The sequence below is a fragment of the Sminthopsis crassicaudata genome, chromosome 3 (genome assembly GCF_048593235.1).
Source record: "Sminthopsis crassicaudata isolate SCR6 chromosome 3, ASM4859323v1, whole genome shotgun sequence".
NCBI classification, from domain to species: Eukaryota; Metazoa; Chordata; class Mammalia; order Dasyuromorphia; family Dasyuridae; genus Sminthopsis; species Sminthopsis crassicaudata.
The window spans coordinates 433,620,084-433,641,364 of record NC_133619.1 but is presented as its reverse complement, the minus strand read 5'-3'; the positions used below and the strand labels follow the sequence as shown (position 1 = coordinate 433,641,364).

Sequence of the window (21,281 nt, the reverse complement as noted above, 5' to 3'; positions counted from 1 at the left end):
GGTTTGAAAAGTCAAACAAAGTAATTTGTATTTTCCCTTGGAGGCTTTTTGAGTGGGGTAAAGACATGGCAGATATATGCTTTAGAATTACCACTTTGGCAACTTTGTGGAGTATGGAGTGAGAAAGGAGAGATTGAAGGCTGGTACAGCAAGTAGAAGGTGAGGGTAACAGTCCAGGTAAAAGGTGATGATAATGGCCTAAACTAGAGTGGTGGCTGTGTGAGTAGAGTGATTGGAGAGATATCATGGAGGTAAAATTGACCAAAATTAATAACTAATTAGATATTAGATGAGGAAGAAAAAAAAGAACCTAAAAATTACTCTGAATCTATTACCTTGAGGGACTAGAAGGAAAGGCTTAACTGCAATAGAAAAAGTAAACTTAGGAAGAGGAATTTGGAGGAAAGGACAATTGATTTTGTTGTGACATCTTGAGTTTGAGACACCTATAGGACAATAAATTATAAAAAGAGAGACTAAATAAATCCCTATACACATACTTCTCACAAGCCTAGGCTTATGTACATACATACATATATGTAGGTATAGTTATATACCATAGTACACATATATGTGTATATCTAGGAATCACAAGTGAATAATTGAATTTAGTAATTTATTCAGTGCTTGCTTTGTGTAAAATACTATGCTAAGCATAACTGATACAAATAGAAAACTAAGATAGCAAAATGCTTTCTAGATAAAAGGTGCTGTCAAGGAACTCACATTTCAGGGAGAAAACACTCCACAGAGAAGAATTCAAGATGAACATCAGATGGACAATTCTCATGGACCTTAGAGCGCAGCTGATGTTAATAATGTTGTTGTTCAGTCATTTTCCAGTTGCATTTGCTTCTTTGTGACCCCATTTGGGATTTTCTTGGCAAAGATACTGGAATGTTTTGCAATTTCCTTTTCTATATTATTTTGCAGGTGAGAAAACTGAGGCAAAGAGAGTTAAGTGACTTCCCAGGGTCACACAGCTATTAAGTCTCTGATGCCAGATTTGCACACAGGAAGACAAATCTTCCTCACTTTAGTCTATCTACTGTGCCATTTAGCTGCACGGATATTAATGATTCTTCTTTACTGTCATTCCCACTGATAAAATCACATCAGTTTCTGATATTGAACCATTTGATGGTGCTAGAGAGAGTTCTCTTTTCTGGGTCTTCAGTAGCTGTGGCTATAGCCAACTATAGAAGCAGTTGCCAGACTACATTGCCAGAGGGTTGTTTCCTAGGATAATGGCTGGAAACACTGCTATTCCCAAGACTCCTCCCAAGATAGCTCAGAGCCCTGAGCTATCTCCATCAAGGTCTAAGGAGAAATAGTAGTCAAGATAGTGGAGGTGATAGTAGACTTATCTATTGCTGTTTGAGTTAGGTTGGTTTAGCTACTCTTTGTATGGCTGTAGATCAATGAATGTAGATATATGTGTATGTATATACATACATATATATATATATATATATATATATATATGAAATGACAATTAAATCTATGGTCCTTAATGAGTTCCATCAAAAGTGGGAAACTAGAGAGATTTTGGGAGACCAGGCAGAGCCCTGGAATACAACCACAAATGGAGCTTGGGACAGTAAAGGAGATTGAGAAAGAATGGCCATTTGAGAGGAGAACCATGAGAAAACAGTGGAAAGAAAGAAAGAAAGAAAGAAAGAAAGAAAGAAAGAAAGAAAGAAAGAAAGAAAGAAAGAAAGAAAGAAAAGAAAGAAAGAAAGAAAGAAAGAAAGAAAGAAAGAAAGAAAGAAAGAAAGAAAGAAAGAAAAGAAAGAAAGAAAGAAAGAAAGAAGAAGGAAGGAAGGAAGGAAGGAAGGAAGGAAGGAAGGAAGGAAGGAAGGAAGGAAGGAAGGAAGGAAGGAAGGAAGGAAGGAAGGAAGGAAGGAAGGAAGGAAGGAAGGAAGGAAGGAAGGAAGAAGGAAGGAAGGAAGGAAGGAAGGAAGGAAGGAAGAAAGAAAGAAAGAAAGAAAGAAAGAAAGAAAGAAAGAAAGAAAGAAAGAAAGAAAGAAAGAAAGAAAGAAAGAAAGAAAGAAAGAAAGAAAGAAAGAAAGAAAGAAAGAAAGAAAGAGGAGAGAGCATGTCCAGAAGACAAGAGTCAGAAGTGTCAAATGACACATAGAGGTCCAAAAGAATGAAGGCTGAGAAAAACCCATTAGATTTGACAAGGAAGAAATCATTGGTAATTTTGGAGAGATGGTTTTAATTGAGTGATAAAATGGGATGCCAGATTGTAGTAGGTCTGAGAAATGAGTGAGAAGGGAAGAAGTGTAAGTGACAAATGTGGACAGTTTTTTGTAGAAGTTTGGCTGAGAAGAGGAGAAGGGATATGCAAAGATAGCTTTAGAGGATGATAAGAAAAAATGGAGGTTTTTAGATGACATCTATTTAACAGAATAATATAACATTCTCATTTTTGTTAAATCTAGCTAAGCTATAACCTTCAACATTTCCTATCATACTAGTTTAGTAACCCTGTCAAGAAGTTTGCTGCCTCTTTGAGATCTCGTTTTATAAATTTATAAATTTACACTAACAATATCTTTAATAACATATTCAGAATCAAACTCACTGACCTTTCATTGCAAACTCTATTCTCATCCCTGTTTTGAAAATCAGGACTAGTTAGAATATATCACAAAGATGAGGGAAAATTTTGTCTAATTCCTTTATGGAATCTTAGTTTTTGGAACTGATAAATTTACTGCTAACCAAATCCTAAATCAAATTTCAAAGATATATCAATTTCTAATCATTTAGACTACATCTGTAAAAGAACAGAAACTCAGTGAAATAATCTTTGAAGTATATAGTAATAACTTAAGTAACCAGAAGGGAGAAAAGTACTTAGTAAAGAATCTGCTGACTATTCTCCAGCAAATCTGGAGCAAATCTGACCACAAATCCATCTACAAGAAAAAAGAAAAAAAAGAAAAGAAAAGAAAAGAAAAGAAATCTGGGCTAAACCAGATTAAGAATAATTTATGGGCCTCAAACTCATTGATAATTTAGGGGGAGGATCTAAATCCTAACATGTGAACATGTCAGGCCTTGCTAACAGTTTTACAAATATTATCTCCCTTGATCTTCATAACAAACCCATCCCTACTAAGTGTCTGAAGGCAGATTTGAATTCAGAAAGATAAGTTTGCCCAACTAAATCTGAAGATACAAAGTTTTTCAAGAACTTACCTTCTACTTGAGGGAAACAATTTGTCACACATAAATCAGTGAAATTTCAGCAAAATTAAACGCAGAAAAAACTAAGGACTGGCAGATCAAGAAAGTCTCATATAGTTAAAGAACACTTGAGATAAGCCTTAAGGTGAGCAAGGACATTTGAGAGGTAGAAGGAGGATGCAAGAGCATTCCAAGCATGGCAGAAAGCCTGTGCAAATGTCCAGCAAGAACTACATAATCATGTATGTTTAGGAAACATATCAAATAGACCAATTTGCCTACAGCATACAAGGTGTGAGGGTGAATGATGTGATGTGAAATCAGTCTGAAAAGAAAGATAGGGTGGCTCCAGACTGTGAAGGGATTAACATCAGAGTCTGTATTTTTTTCTAGAGGCAAGAGGGAGAAAATGAAGCCTGAACAGGAAAGTGACATATCAAATCACAAGGACTTGTCATTTCCCAAGAAATTCAACATTCTAATCTGAGAATCTTCAACTTATAGAAACTGCAATTGACATCAGACAGAATAATTTCTAACGAAGCTTTTTTTTAAAAAAATCTATAATTTTTCATAACTTTTGAATCCATTTTCTTTTATTCAGTGATCCTATCCCATATATCCCAAATGGCCAAAGACTGGAAGACAATTTATATATGTGGCAAAATAGTCATAACAGTGATGTATTTGGAGCACAGTTCCAAATAATGAGATTTAGAAGAACAATTGGCATCAAATGTTAGGGTTCAGTCATATGAAGAATTCACAATGACCTTTCTGTTGATAAAAAGTAGGTTTATTTAGGAGAAGAGGTAAGAGACAAAAATGAAGAGATACAATCGGCACTAAGAGTGCTAAATATGAAATAGTTTGGGAGAGCATATAGTTAATCAGGAAATGGGTTTTAATCATTAACAATGGAAAATACAAATTCCCAAGTAGAACTCCCAGTTAACCAGGAGAAAGGTAATATGCCATGAGGTAGAAATACGCCATTGACTAGCAGACTAAATCCATAGAGGAATTTAATACCTTAAAAAAGTTAATTAGCTATAAAAAAAGAGTAAGACTCCCAGAGGTATGATGGAGGGATAAGATGAAAGACACTATGAGACGTGGAGAAGGGATGAGAAGAAAGATATCACAAGGCAGAACATCACAGTGGACTAACCCAAAAGGGATTCAGCAAAGATGGAATGGGCCATGGACTGATTTATAGAGAAAAATTAATCTTGGGAGTTTGACATAACTTGGCTTTCTGATTAAATACAGTAAGATGGGGTTACACAACACCTTCATAGGGGTGGGAGTGGAAGGCTTCTCCATCAGTGTACTTTCCTGCTTGCGTCAGGGAATAATTTTAGTATACTTCAAACTCTTTGCTAACCCTACCTCGTTACTCAGAATCTCAATAGCAGCAATTTTACAGTAACAAAAAAAGGAAGCAATGTGGGTATGTGGGTATTAAGGAATGACTAGACAAATTGTGGCATTGAGTAATATGAAATATTACTATGCCTTAAAAATTACAAATATCAAGAATTTAAAGAAACATGGAAGATTTATATAAAAAAGATTTGAACAAAATCAGAAAAAAAAGGTTCAAAAGATATAAACAAAATCAGAAAAAAAAGGTTCAAAAGATATAAAAAGCAAATAAGTAAGGAGCTTAGAGGACTAAAAAAGGCTTCATGTAAAAGGCAGTGTCTAAACTGACTCTTAAAAGAAGTCAGAGGTTCTAAGTAGAAGAAATGCATTATAGATATGAAAGACAATCAGTGTAAACATAGAGACATTGAAAATCCTAATAGTTATCAAATGCCAAGTTTTGGTACGGCACAACTGATGATAAGATAAGGTGGCCAGAGGCTCAATAGAAGAGTTGAGCTAATACACAAGAAGGTGAAGAAAGGAAAAAGAGGAGAGAGTGATTAGTGCAATTAGAGGTCACCATATTGATGAAGAGTAATGTTTGCAATGAAGTGGCAGAGGGAGACATCAAAAAGTCAACAAATTATAGTCAGAAATGGACATTTCAGAATTCTTGAACATGGAGGTGTATATTTGTGGGTCATACCAACAAGATCAAGGGTATGACCATTTGGGGAGTAGGTTTTGGGAAGTGAGGAGATTGAAAAACTGAACAACTTAGGAAGAGATAACATTTACACTGAAGTCCCCATGTATGAGGGCAGGAGTTGGGGAAGAGAGAAAGTTTGTGAACCAAAGGCTATAAACATAAGCATCATTTCTTAAAAAGAAACAGCTCGATTTCATAATAGGTGAATGAATAGGTGAATAAACTATACAAAATTTGTTACCTCTGGGCTTAAACAGTTCACAGATTTTAAAAAGGAAAATGTCATAGATTTTAAAAAGGAAAATGTCACTTTGCTATAAAACATCCATGTAACCCTCAACTAAAGTCCTACTTCAATGCTAAGTTTTAGCATGGAGATGACTCTAAGTTATCAAAGACTTATGCCAGAGGTGTATAGTTACATCCTGTCAGGCTGGAAAGGTTTTAAGTATGAACCTAGAAAGAGGTTGTAGTCTGAAATTTCAGCATCGATCCTAATAAGTTCGATGAGGTAAGGCTAAATTACTAGTGGCTTGGTTACAAGTAATGAATTTGAGGACTCAGCAACTCATGATGTCATTATGAAAGATTTAAGGAATAAGGAGGAAGGAATAAGTTAGCCAGAGCAATAACTAAAAGCAGGATTATGATAGCTCCTGCACAAGGCACTGAAATTTAGATAACAAAAAAAATACACACCTGAATTTAGCAACTTACATAATTTCAAAAATGATATTATTTCTTTGGTTCATAAGAACTCAACTCTGAGTATTTCTATTATCCAATCACTTGGGCAAGTCATTGATAACCTATAAACCACTTAAAATGAGAAGAAGGCTAAGAGAAAAATAACATTGACAAAACTAAGGAAGATCAATATTTAAGGAAAGTATCTGGAAACTAATTTTTTATAATATAAAAAATTTATTCCCATTTAACTGAAAACTCTTTTCTGGAAATCACCAGTGACTATGTAATCACCAGAGCCAATGATTTGCCATTCTTGATCTTTCTAAGCATTTGCCAGCACAGGCCATTCACTTGTTCAACCTTTTGATTTCTAGACCCAACAATATCTTTATTCTCTTCACTTGTCTCTTGCCTGATTTGTCCTTTTAATTAACTAAAGATAGGTGTTCATCAAAGATTTAACATCTGCCCTCTTTTCTTGAGAATCTCATCCAAGCTAATGGCTTCAAATCATTGTGTAAACAATTCCCAAATCCACAGATCCGGTCCCCACATTCTTTCAAGCTAATGTTCTACTTGCTAAAAGTTTCTACCCAAATGCCCCACTAGCACCTAAAACTCAACATGTCCAAAATTGCAATCACCTACTCTCCCTCAAATCATCTCTTTATCCTCACTTCCCAATATTTGTAAATGAAATTATTATAGTCATACAGGCTTGAAATCATGAAAGAATATCATAGAATTTGAGTGTTAGAAGAGCCCTAAGAAGCCATCTACTCTAACCCATGCACAAAACGCTTCCCCACTATGATATTCCTAACAATTGAACACACAGCCTTTGCTTGAACATCTCCAAGAAAGAGGAATCTACCGCTTGCTCAAGTAGCCCATTCCTTCGTTATACTCAAAAAGTTTTCAGTGCATCCGGATTTCCTGCTAAAGAAAACCCAAAGTCCTAAGCCTGTAATTTAAAACCCTCTGTAATCTGACCCTCAACTTCCTTTTTATTCTTATTATCTTTTTTATGTCTATATCCATCATATGCTCCAGACAAACTGAATTACTGGGAGTTCCCTGAATATTCCCCATGCTTTTCCACTTCTGCATCTTGGCCCATGTTATTCTTTCTATCTGGAATGGCCTTCTGGTCCCCTGGAATGGCTTCCTCTCTTGTTTACTGAAATCCTTCTTCAAAATCACTTCTAGGAACTTTTCTCTAATTCATGACACATGTTTTACACATAGTAGGCACTCAATAAATATTTGTTGAATGAATAAATTCACGAAAGGAATGAATGAATGTTATGCAAACATCCGGTTTGCTTAAAGCCTCACACACCTGTGTTTCCGTCATCTGTCTCAGCTCACCCAACAAAACAGCTTGACTATGTTTTTCAAATTCAAAGCCTTTCAAGCACCTGTATCATCATTAACAACACTAGCAAAAAAAAAAAAAAAAAAAAAAAAGTAAAGTGCTTTTTATTAATGTTTAAAGTGTTCTGAATGCTAAGAGTACCCTGAAAGGGAACATCTGTCACTCTAAACATGCTTACATCATGTTGAACTTCTTTAGGGCATTTTTTTTATTAAGGCATGGAAAACACCTCTTCTTTGTTGTTAACTGTGAGCCTAGATAGATAGATAGATAGATAGATAGATAGATAGATAGATAGATAGATAGATAAATGGATGAAGGAATAAGTGAATATGCAGATAAATATATGATAGATAAATAAATGAAGGGATAGGTAGGAGAAAGAAAGGAAGGAAGGAAGGAAGGAAGGAAGGAAGGAAGGAAGGAAGGAAGGAAGGAAGGAAGGAAGGAAGGAAGGAAGGAAGGAAGGAAGGAAGGAAGGAAGGAAGGAAGGAAGAGAGGAAGGAAGGAAGGAAGGAAGGAAGGAAGGAAGGAAGGAAGGAAGGAAGGAAGGAAGGAAGGAAGGAAGGAAGGAAGGAAGGAAGGAAAGAAGGAAGGAAGGAAGGAAGGAAGGAAGGAAGGAAGGAAGGAAGGAAGGAAGGAAGGAAGGAAGGAAGGAAGGAAGGAAGGAAGGAAGGAAGGAAGGAAGGAAGGAAGGAAGGAAGGAAGGAAGGAAGGAAGGAAGGAAGGAAGGAAGGAAGGAGGGAAGGAAGGAAGGAGGGAAGATGGAGGAATGGGAAAATAACCGGATAAGCAGATAGGCTGATAAATAGACATATGGTGGCCACTCTGAATATGCTTAACAACAACAAATACGATGGCTCATTTATAGATTAGGATTTGTTATGTTATATAATCTTTTTTGCTTGTAAGGTTAAAGCTGAGCATGGTAGGTAATTGGGAAAAGTTGCTTGTTTTTTAAAGTTGATCCTCTTAAGTTTATCATTTCAAAACTATTTAGCTCAAAATCTTTTCGCTCCCATTTCTAGAACCCTCAAAGATGCATAGTATACTCTCCTAACACTCCAGTGGTCCAATAAATGGCAGATGCTGGTTCTGAAATAAGAGCTGTGCCTGATACTCAGCTCTGCCATTTGCTGTCTGTGGGACACTTACCCAGCATCTGGACCAAAACTCTCTGAACCTCAGTTTGCTCATTTGTAAAAATAAAAGGGATCTGAATAGGTGAAGATTCAAATTTGCTAGACCTAAGAGATAGAGCATGTCATTCTATTCCACAGATGATGAAACTGAGACTCTGAGAGGTTGGATCTCCACTGTTCATATCAAATAAGTATTATAGGTGGTATTCCAATATAAATGTTCTACATTTAAATCAAGAGTTCTATCCACTATCCCCAACTGCTTATTAGAGATCAGAAGGATTATTGTTTAACAATAAAACCTTGAGTGTTTTCTTCCTCAAGATTCACTTAGTCACTAAAAGCAAACGCTAAAATGATTAGCCTAAAATGCAAAATAATAAATTGATAGTTAACCTATTAAATTTTTAAGTGCTTTCAATTTCAAAATTATCCCCAATGCTTCAACCTCTCTTTATATCCAAATAGTTGCCAGATTTGGTCAGTACTACCTGCACAACATCTTACTAATTCATGACCTTCTCTCCATTCACATAAGCCACTAGTCTAGTTCTGGCCCTGACTGTCTTTCGCCTGAACTGCTGCAATATCCTCATCCTCAAAGAAGTCTCCTTGCTTCAAGACTATGAGCTTTTCAACTCACCCTCCCCACATCTACCAAAGGAATATCCTTAACTGATTGGTCTGGCTATCTCCCTCCCCTGCTCAAGAAGCTCTAGTACTTCATCCAGTCTCTAGAATAAAATATACTGTCTGTCTGGGGTGCAAAAAAAATGCTTCACAATCTGACTCCAGCCTACCTTTCTGAACTGATTGCATATGGCTTCTTTTCATGTGTCCTATGCTCTAGTCAAACTAACCCAGTGCTGCCCCTGCCCCTTTAAACATTTTAAATTTTTTATAATAATTATTTCTATTACTGAAAAACATTTTATTAATATTTCCCATCTACTGAAAATATTTTATTAATATTTCCCATCTACTATCTGTTTACTAAGCAAATTTTATTTTATTTTCTAAAATATTTTATTTTTTCTTAATTACATGTAAAAACAATTTTAACATTCCCTTTCTTTTTTCAGTTTTAAGCTCAAAATTCTATCCTTCCCTCTCTTCTCTTTCCCCTCCTGGAGATAGTAAGCAACCTGATATACGTTATACATATGTGATCATGTAAAACATTTTCATATTAGTCATTTTGTGCAAGAAAACTCAAAAGCAAGGAAGAAAGGGGGAGGAAGTATGCTTCAGTTTATATTCAAACTATATCAGTTCTTTCTCTGGAGGCAGATCCTTTGGAATCATATTGGATTAATATATTGCTGAGAATAACTGTCATTCACAATTTTTCAACACAAAATATTGTTATTGTTGTGTACAATATTCTCCTGAATTTTCTCCCTTCACTTTATATGAGTTCATGTGAGTTTTCCAGATTTTTCTAAAATCATTCTACTTGCCATTACTTATAACACCATAATATTCCATCACAATCACAGATCTAAAACTTTTTCAGCCATTCCCCAATTAATAGGCATTCCCTCAATTTCCAATTCTTAGCCATCACAAAAAGAGCAACTAAAATATTTTTGTGCAGACAGATTCTTTCTTCTACCATTTAAAAAAATCTCTATAGAATATAGGCCTAATAGTGGTATGACTGGATCAAAGGTTATGCCCAGCTTTATATTCCTTTGGGTATAGTTCCAAATTGCTTTTCAGAATGGTTGGATAGTTCACAACTCTACCAACAGTACATTAGTGTCCCAGTTTTTCTTACATCCCCTCCAATATTTATAATTTTCCTCTTTTTTTGTCATATTAGCCAATCTAATAGATATGAAGTAGTGCCTCAGAGTTGTTCTAATTTGCATTTTTCTAATCAGTTGTAATTTAGAGCATTTTTTCACAAGATTGTAAATAGCTTTGATTGTCAGAAAACTGCCTTTTCATACCTTTTGTTCAATTACCAATTGGGGAATGACTTATTATTATAAATTTAATTCTGTTTTGTATATATTTGAGAAATTAGGCTTTATCAGAGATACTTGCTGTAAAAATTTTCCCCACTTTTCCATTTTCCTTCTAATTTTGATTTAATTGGTTTTGTTTGTGCAAAAATTTTAATTTTACATAATCAAAATTACCCATTTTAAATTTCATAATGCTGTCTATCTTTTGTTTGTCCCTAAATTCTTCCTTTCTCCATAGATCTGACAGGTAAGCTATTATATGTTCTTCTTATAAATTCAGCCTTTATATTTAAATGTTTTTATTTTTATTTTAGCTGAGGCAATTGGGGTTAAGTGACTTGCCTAGGGTCACACAGCTAGGACATATTAAGCCTGTGGTCAAATTTGAACTCAGATCCAGCCATCTAGCTGCCCCTTTTATATCTAAATCATGTGCCCATTTCGACCTTATCTTGGTACAAAGTATGAGATATTGGTCAATATCTAGTTTCTGCCATACTGCACTGAGCAAATTAGAAAAAAAAATCAAAAATGAAAAATAAATCCTGCAACACATATTTGCATAGTCCATGAAAAAAATGTCTAAATTTTGTCCAAAAATTTGTATCACTTTCTGCATTTTAAATTTATCACCTCTCTGGCAGGAGATGAATGTTATGTTTCATCTTTATTCTTTTTGGACTCATGATTTATCATTACAATAATCAGAATTCTTTCAAATCTTTCAAAGTTGTTTTTCTCAATAATGATGTATTATTGTATAAATTGTTTTGTTGTTTCTGCTTACTTCAGAAAGGTGTTCTGATTTCCTCTAAATTTCTCAGGGTACCATTTCTCATGGTACAAGAATATTCCTTTGAATTTATATGCCACAATTTATTTAGCTTTTCTCTAATAGAAGGATATTCCTTTATTTTCTGATTTTGGGATACCATGAAAAGAGTTGCAATAAACATTTTTGTTTATATAGATTTTTTTTCCACCTTTCTTTTAGCTCTTTGTATCATAATACAAAGTCCTTGTGTGATAATAACCAGTGGTGTTGCTGGAACAAAGGGTATGTACAGTTTATTGAATTTAGGAACATGATTACGAATTGCTTTATAGAATGGCTAAACTGATTCACAGATCCCCTATTATATGTTTTCCCACAATTATTTTTCCAACATTGTCATTTTCTTCTTTTCTCATCTTTGCCAATCTGACAGGCATAAGGTAGAACCTCAAAATTGCTTTAATTTGCTTTTCTCTAATTATTAGTGATTGAGATTTCTTCCTTTGGAAAGTGCCTGTTTGTATCCTTTTATCATAGGCCTGCTGGGAAATGGCGCTTAGTCTTATGAATTTAATCGGTTCCATATATATTGGAAATAAGATCTTTACCTGAGAAACTAGTTGCAAAGATTTTTTTTCTCCCTTATCTTCTTCCCTTCTGATATCTATTGCCTTAGATTTTTAGTTTTACATAGTCAAAATTGCTCATTTTATCTTCTGCAATCCTTTCTTTTGCTTGAATACTCAAGAATTATTTTCCCCTCATCCATAGGGGAATTGCATAAGTTTATTGTTACACATGATTTTGACTATGGAATATTTGAGTTATGCTTGTTTTGTTATTTCTCCATAAGTTAATTTGTTCATATATTTGTTTTATGTTTGTATTTTATGTATTGTATTATCAATATCATCTCTCAGATCTGTCCCCTAGCATCCCTTAAACTCAGTTCAAGTGTTAACTCATCAAAAACAGAGCCTCTTGCTGCTCACTCCTATTATTATTACCTATAGTTTCAAGTGTTCTCTTGGATTTATTTTGTATTTGGCTTATATTATTTTTCATTTCTTATTTTTGTTTATGTTGGTTCTCTCTAATCATCTTAATAATTAAGTGTGGCAAAGGATGGAGCTCTGAATCTGGAGTCAGAGACCTGATTTCAAATATCACCTCAGACATTTAATAGTTGTGTGGCCTTGGGTAAGTCACTTAATCTCTCTGACTCATTAGTAAAGTAAGTTTTCTTACTAGTAAAATAAGGACCAATATAGTACCTATTTCTTGGAGTTATGAAGATCAAATGAAATAATATTTGGAATGTGCATAGTACACTGTAGGTGCCTAATAAAGGTTTGTTCCTTTTTTTTTCATTTCTATTAGAATAATCATATTTTGTGAGGGCAGAGATTAATTTGTTTTTATTTTTATGTATTGAGTGCCTAGTACATTGCCTGCAGCATATGTAGATACTTAATAAATTGATTGTTGATTTATTTATTTCTGCTTACCCTTTCTTCTCTACTTCCACCTTCTACTCAAGAGAAGAAAAATTCTAATTATCATAGAATTTAATATTGAAATTCACCAGCCAGTAACAAAAAATTAAATGGCAAGAAAAAAAATTTACCTTCTTCAGAAACATAAAAACCTTGATCTTCCTAAACATAAGCTTTTGTCCTCCTTGTTTCTTAGTGGTCTCCTTTATTTACTGATACAATCTAATTCTTTTTTTTTTCCTGAGGCAATTTCAATTAAGTGACTTGCCCAGGGTCACACAGCTAGGAAGTGTTAAGTGTCTGAGGCTAGATTTGAACTCAAGTCCTCCTGACTACAGGGCCAGCACTCTATCCACTGTGCCATCTAGCTGTCCGTACAATCAAATTTTTATCCAGTAAATAGTACTCATACTGTGTTCTTTCCTCTTTGTTTTCCTGGGCTCCTAAGTATTAGCCTAAGTATGGGAAGAAACCTAAAGGGTTTCTTCTAAAGGGCAGAATTAACTTCAGGGTTTTAGTGGTTCTCATTCCATCTCCTTTTTATTCTGCAATCAGTATTTACCTCAGTGTTGGTTTTTTGTTTTTTCTTTCAAATTTTGAAAGTCTCCTCTCTATATTTCCCCCTCCTTCACTTTTTTTTTATATTTGATTTTATTTTTATTTGTTTTGTTAAAATTTCCCAATTACATTTTTTAAATTAATTTTTATAATTATAACTTTTTTTTGACAGTACATATGCATAGGTAATTTTTTTTTAACAACATTACCCTTGTACTCCCTTCTGTTCTGAATTTTTCCCCTCCTTCCCTCCACCCCCTCCCCTAGATGGCAGGCATTCCCATACATATTAAATCCCCCTCCTTCATTTTTCCCCTCCTTCCTCCTCTACTCACCAATATTGTCCCTAAAGTGTTAGTGCAGTTTTAAGAGCTTAAAAAAAAAAAGAATTAGATTGTATCAGTAAATAAAGGAGACCACTAAGAAACAAGGAGGACAAAAATAGAAGTTCCATCAGAAAGGAATTTAAAAAAAAAAAAAAAGCAAAGAAAGAAATAGGGAAAATAGGTTGCCAGTTTTGATGTTTGACCTCAATTGTTGGATAGCTAGGTAATACAGTGGATAGAGGGCTGGGCCCAGAGTCAAAAAGGCTCATCTTTGTGAGTTCAAATCACTTTCTAACTGTATAACTATGGGCTAGTCACTTTACTAGTTAGTTACTTAACCCTATTTGCCTCAGTTTCCTCATCTGTCAAATGATCTGGAGAGGGAAATGGAAAATCAGTTAGTATTTTCGCCAATAAAACAAAAATGACTCAACAACAACATCAACAATTTGTCTTGCACAGCTGGATGTAATTTTTAAGACTGCTAAAAACAAACCAAGTAAACAAGGGAACTTAGGGAAAATATTAGCAATAGAAAAGTAGAGATTGAATCTCTACTTCTCATGGATACATGAAAGATTCTATAAAATTTTATGTGATAGGAACTCTGAAGTTATATTTAGAACTCTACCATAGTACACACTTGTTGAATCAAAATAACATTTCCCAGAACATTTTACCATCATGTGAAATCATTTGATTTTTCCTCAGAGAAGAAAATGAAGAAAGATATGCTCATCTTTATTTTATGTTTTGGACCTTAGTTATTCTCAGTGTAGGGAACTCTTAGTATGGAGATTCCTTACACTAAAAAGGTTAGCAAGTCAACCTATAATTTAGAATCCTAGGGAACTGCCAGGGAGCTCTGAAATATTAATTGATTTGCCCAAAGTCATGTAGATATGTCTGAAAGGCAGCTAGGTTGTATAGTGGTTAGAGCACCAGCCCTGGCGGCAGGAAGCTCTAAGTTTAGATATTATATATCAGCATCATGACTAGATCTGGACCTAATTAGGTCATGAAGCAAATGTGCCAGTATCCCTAGGCCTACCTAACATTCTGCTTATCTTTACCTATTAACCCAGGTCTTCCTTATTCCACTACTGGCCTGCTCTCTAACCTCTGCCATGGTATCTATCAAACTAAGTTTGTTACTGACAAATTGTTAATAAAACTGATGTTTTGGGTGGACAGACTATGACATAATAGATCTGTAAAGTAAGGGCACAGCATAATGGAAATTGTTCTGTATTGTAATCTTTCAGATGATGTTAAATTTATTTTTTTATATTTCTTTACAACTCTGAAAATCCATTCTGGTTAAATGAGTACTAGACCTATATGTACCTGAAAGGGACAGCTAGAAGACTAGTTCACAGAATGCCTACAAAGCTTTCATGACCAAGGAAGTATATTTGCATTTCTTGTGAATCCTAAAAATTCATGGAAAATTATATACAACATTAGCATTTTTAGTCAATGAACACTGAATGAATTATAAGTGCTCGGTTTTCAAAGCCTTGGCACTTGGGTACCAAAGCTTGAATCACTATTGTAAAAAAATAAAAATAAAAATAGCTAGTGACCACGGGGGCAGCTAGATGGCATAGTGGATAGAGTGCTAGACCTGGAGTCAGAAAGACTCATCTTTCTGTGTTCAAATCTAGCTTCAGACCTTAGTTATGTAAGTCTGGACAAGGCCTTTACCCCTGTTTGCCTCAGTTTCCTCTTCTGAAAATGAGTTGGAGAAGAAAATAGCAAATCACTCCACTAGCTTTGCTAAGAAAACTCCAATGGGATCATCAAGAGTCAGACACTACTGAAAAATGACTAAACAATCACAAAAGTGACTTCACAGTACATGTTTTCCCCTTCCCAACTCTATGAGCATTTGAAAGTCATCTTTTTCCCAGGAGTTTACCTTTAAATCCAGTTATCACTTTAAGTCTTCTCACAAATATAAAGCATGCTTACTAAGTTAATTATCCTGCTAATTAGAAGTTAAAAATAAGTTAAACACATACTCTGAAATGTTAATTACTGAGTTTTTTCTTCTGAGTCTAATTGGTCAAAACTCAGCAGTCAAGAATAATTCACATTTATATAGTGTTTTACAGTTTTTTAAGTCATTCTCATAATAATTTTCTAAATTAGAAGCATGATTAACATAGCTATTAAAAGAGCATAGAGGCAGAGGTTAAAGTAACACTGGCCTGAGAGACAGGATGAATATGACCACAGATCAGTGACTTAACCTCTGTCTTAATGTCCCAGGGAAGCTCTCTAAGACTACAATTTAATATGACTTGCCAATTTAAAATTCGCCAATACTTTCTCTGGCTTCATTCTTGTTTTTCTCTTCCTTTTTTGTCAGTGCAGCATTTTACAAGTATATCAGTAAAGTGATTATTAGATCTTTATCACCAAGCTATCTGAAGACTACAAACAAAAAATATTGCCAACTTTATGCTACAAAAAGCATGAAAACTACATATTTGAACAAAAATCACAAAAGAGGGTCAATATAAACAGAAGAGGTAAATAACCTCCTTGGACAATGAAAAGTCACCTAAAAATTACTGACTGCTCCTTAATAGGGGTAAGCTGTAATTTGAGCACTTTACCAGACACTAAACTAAGAAACTACAAAGTACATTGAAGTTAATGGACAATAAAGTGTCTAAAGTGGTTGTTTTCTTTGCATTAACATTAGGTTTCTAAAAGATGTAAAAATTAAATATATATTAGGACTGGATTCTTTTTTTTTTTATCTTGGTCATCTCAAATACATACTGGCATTTTTTTAAAAAACAGAAATATCTACATAGCTCTCAGAGTCTTGGGTTCCCAGTAAACCACTGTATATTGGAAAATACCTAGGTATGTTAAGAGTTGTAGTAGATAAATTCTGATTCATGGAAGCACACAGAGGACTTCATATAACAAGTTTCATATTGGATATGGCTTTTTCTACATTCAAAGTACTGAAGGATATTCAATTGGAAAGTCTTCAGTGGCTCCTGAAAGGGGGAGTTTAGCTAGGACATTGAAATGGTCCTACCTTGTAAGCATCAGGAATGTTGACTATCTCCCCATGTTCCCCAACGTAGCCAATGATGCCTTTTCCCCAAGGCACCTGCACTTCATTAGAGTTCTCAGTGCTGCTACAAGGAAGAAATGGGGTCCCAGCATGTACATCAAAGAATTTAGAGACCAGGCTTTTCTTGCCTGAGGCTGTCCCCTCCACCAAGAACAGGGAGCATCGGTCAGCATCCACCATGAGGCAGACAAAGATGAGGATTTTGTAGCTGAGACTGGTGAGATCCAGGTCATTGGAAATCTCCTTGACCAGCTCCAGGAAGAATTGTCGTTCATTGTGCTGCTTGAGATGGCACTTGTAGTCAATGGCTGTCGGGGGATATTGGGGTAAGTTGACCCGAGACTCCAGAAGGGCACTGAGAATGTGGGCAGTAGTTGGAGGCAGAGAGCTAGCCTTTCGAAGCAGGGCCCTCCGCCTCACACTGCTCAGTGGTTCTTGGGCCCTGGATGTGACTTGCTCATCATAAGTCCTATTCACATGGATGGCTTTGGACCTGGCAAAGCTCTTTCTCAATTCTTTCTGAGAAGCCCTCCGCTGTAGGCCTCCATCACCACGGCTACTGGCCCAGTTGGGACTCATGGGGACATTGCCACCATCTCCCACTCCTGGAATGGGCTGACTGTTCGAAGACCCCTGCTGGACAGTGACACTACAATTACCAGCAGCAGCAGCAGCACTGCTCTCTGGGGTCCTGGCCTCTGAAGGAAAGTGTCCTGGAGTTGAGACCCTCTGGTTTTGCCCATGCTTCTTCAACCACTTCTGCACCAGCTCCTGCCTCCCCTTCCTCATCAAATAGTCTTCAAAAAGCTCTGGGTGCCTGTCCAGGAAACTTTCCACCTCCCCAAAGTCCAGGCAAGGAGCTGACATTGTCCCAGCTATGATTGCAGACACCTCTCTAAACACCTGAGCACAAATTTTTACCTACTGCCAGTCAACTCTTTGCCTCCCCATATTCTACCCCAATCAAACACCACAAACTCAAGCAAGACCCTCCTTTGCCAGCTCGTGGGTCATGTGGGGCAGAGGAATCCCAGCAGGCAGATTTCCTCGCCTTCCTCCAGCTCAAAGGGTGGGTCGCATAGGTTCCCCCGTTAGTCCTTCTTCCACTGTGCTCTGGGCACAGGACTCACAGGTGCCCAGAGCCGTGCTGTTGCCGCAAGTGCTGTTTGTTTCTAATCTTTTTTTAAAAAGGGGAAAAAGTGCGGAGTTAGCTAGTTTGCTGCTGCTGCTGCTGTCCTTGCTTCTGCTTTTGCTCTTGCCGAAATCGATGAGTGGACCACGGTGAAAGCTGTAAGGGAACTGATGCCTGGATGGTTGGGAGGTGGGGAGGGAAGAGGGGAGGGGAGGGGAAGAAAGACACGCCCCTGAGTCAGGGACAGGGACTGGAGGGAGGGAGCAAGAGTGTGAGAAGGGTGAAGAGCTCAACAGCCAGAGACTATGGCAGGCTGTCGCTCCACGGAAGGGAATCAGTATTCACGAGGCAAAAGCCAGGAGGATCGGGGTGGACTTTCCACTCGGAATGGAATTAGGAGAGGAGGAAAGAAGAGTCTTATTCTTCTCTCTTCTCCTCCTCTCCTCGCCTTTTGCAGCCCCCCCCCCTCTCGTCTCCTTTCCTCCCCCACTCCTCACGGGTTCTTTAGCGGCATTTGTTGGCAAGGATCCCAGAAGGACCACAGCTGGGACCTTAAGAGGAAGTGTTTGTGTTTCACAAGGAAATCAGAACCCAGAGGTTAGTTCCCCTGGAGATGAAGATGAACAAGGAGAGGTAGGGCTATTTTTTGTTTTGGTTTGGCTTTGGAGAGGGGCAGAGGATGGAGCGGGTGATTAGAGATTATTCACTTGCTACATTAGAGTACTGCGTAATGGTATCGTGTACCTCCAGAGAACTCAAGAAATATTAATCGTATTAAATTTTCCCCAAAGTAGCAGATAAAGTTCTTTGTGCAAGCTGTTCTGTGTAGCTTGTAGACATTTATTTACTTTGAAGTAAAAGGGAAACAGCATTTACCAGGTAAACCCATTAGGAGGAACTTACTTCTAGGTAGGTTAATATACTCACTGACCTGGAGAGCTGGGCGTGGAGAGAGAAGGAGGAAAGGAGGAAGAGAAAGAGGGCAGGTGGGGTTTTCCCCAAAAAAGCCTCTATATTTCTGTTTCTTCTTCCTTCATGAGTGACTTGCCTTGTACTCTTTCCATTTCATCCCCAAGTCCACAGTCAGATGTGCTTTCTTGCCCTGTGAATTTCTAGGGCTTTTATGTAATGAATTCGATTAGTCTTTCTCCAGCCTGGAAGTTCCATGAACCTGGCTTTTCTCTGCATAGTTAGGTGTCTCATTTGGAAAGAATTTTCCTTTTTTAATTATAGCCAGTAATTTTTAGCAATCCCAAGGAAGGGAGGAGCATGTCAGAGAAGTCAATGTTTGCTGCCAGCATCAGGAACAGATCAACTCTGACCTTCCATGGCAGGAAAAAAACAAAAACAAACAAACAAAACCTAGAAACAGGATTATTGTGATCCAGTCTTCAATGAATCCAATGAATGAATAGGATCAACATCCAAGAAATGGGAAAAACATATACAATTTTGTGCAAGTAGTAAGGATCCAATCAGTATTTATTGTATTGATCTGCTCCCTGCTCCTCCCTAAAGAATTCCAAGTAGTCAAAATTGATGCCCAGGAGAACCTTGAATTTGGGATCCACTGACTGACAGTACTTTGAAGTCCTGCATTTATTCCTTCTGGACAATTAGTTGGGTACATGAAAATAAAAAAGGTCACTTGTTTGAATAAAAGCTCTATATTTTGAGGTTTTTTTGGGGGGAAAGGAGAGAAAACAGATGGGTGCAGAGGAAAGGCCATTCTTGAAATGTCTAAAATCAGAAGATTTAGATTCAAATCCCAACTCTAGCTAGCTATATAATTGAACAACCAATTTAGCCACTTTGTGACTCAGGTTCTTCAAATGCCACATGAAAGCACTGGACCAGATGTTCCCTAAGGTTCCTTTCATTGTTAAGTTTTATGATATTCAAGGCAATTAGCTATTTCCAGTCACAGAGCTAATTGGATAAAACTTCTCCCTTAGATCTTAGTCTCAATAGTATTGTTTATCAATAAAGGTGGAGGGAAGGAGTAAGATGAGAGACCTAGGAGAGATTGGGAAAATCAATTTCATAGCATTTTGATGGCTATAGTCTGCTAAATCCCCTCTTAAATAGAATAAATTTCCAAACTTTTCCTGGTTCTCATTTGATTTTCACTGGAAAATGCTCATTTTCAATGGGAGAAATGGAGAAGACATGAAGGCCTGGGATTCTCTTTACATAAGTGGATGATTGATGACAGTACCTCAATTAACATTTCCACTTCATTCTTAGGTTCTTGAATGAAATCAAACCCAAACAGATCAGCTTTCGGAGCTCAGAAGATACTGCTTTGGCTGTCATAGCTGCTGCTGTTGTTGCTATTTTGCTACTAGGTAATTTCCTTACCCTTATTCTGACATTTTTCTGCCCTGGAAAATTTTGATGATTATACTTACATTTATCCTCATATATTAGGGAGATAAACAATTCAGAAATAAGTATTTATTGGGCATTTGTTATATGTCTGCAACTGGGTTAAACCCTTAGGATACAAAGAAAAAGCTAAAAAAAAAAAGGGGGGGGGAGACCCTGCCCTCAGGAAGCTTACATTCTAGTAGAAACAGTATTTATATAAATATATATATATATATATATATATCAAGTACATAGAGAATAAATAAAAAGTGACCTAACAGAGAAAAGCATTAGCAGAGCGTATGAGACAGAAACCAGGAAGGTTTAGCAAAGTCACTGAGCCTGATACCTTAGATCTCAAAGGCATCTTAGAGAAAATTTAATTCAATCCAGCTATTTTAGAGATGAAGAAACTGAATTTTACTGAAGAGAAGAATTAACCTGACCAAGGTGATACAATTACCAGAGCTGATCCTCTGACCCAAGATAATAATAGTTAGAATTTATAATATTTGTGATGCAGCATTGATTTATTTAATCCTTACAACAACCTTTTAGACAGGTACTAACTATGGTTCCTATTGTATAGTGGAAGAAACTGAGGCTTACAGAGGTTAAACGATTTGTTTAGGATCACACAGCTAGTAAATAGCTAAGGACAGATTCAAAGTTAGATCTTCCTGACTCCAGGTCAATGAACTATCTAGCAACTTCTAATCCTCACATTTGCTACCCTTTCCACTATAACTTCTAATTTCATTGCTAATTTAAAAAGAAATATCATTTTCCTTTGAACAAAGGATAACCCTACATGTCACACCTCTAAGATAAGATCTCTTTGAAAGAAAAGAATATCTAAATGTATACTAAAATATATACAAAATGCAATGCAAAACTTCTTGTGAATGTTATTTTTAAATTTTCTTTCTATTCTAACAAAATATATTGTTCATTTTTTATCATCATTCTTCTTTTTTGTCATCAGGAAGAAAGCAATGATGATGTGTTTGATAAGCTACCCAGGTTGATAAAACTCATAATTTAGGGAGATATATCATATTTT

At 36.3% G+C, this 21,281-nt stretch overlaps 1 protein-coding gene across 1 annotated transcript in view; it reads right to left on the bottom strand.

Moving 5' to 3' along the window:
* The window catches only part of PDE11A (phosphodiesterase 11A), a 474,543-nt gene extending 456,545 nt beyond the window's left edge, over positions 1 to 17,998 (bottom strand). The window contains exon 1 of the mRNA XM_074303019.1: positions 16,678 to 17,998. Coding sequence (XP_074159120.1) covers positions 16,678 to 17,583 — 906 coding nt within the window. The 5' untranslated portion in view covers positions 17,584 to 17,998. The remainder of the gene's footprint in view (positions 1 to 16,677) is intronic.
* Between the last annotated feature and the right edge of the window lie 3,283 nt (positions 17,999 to 21,281).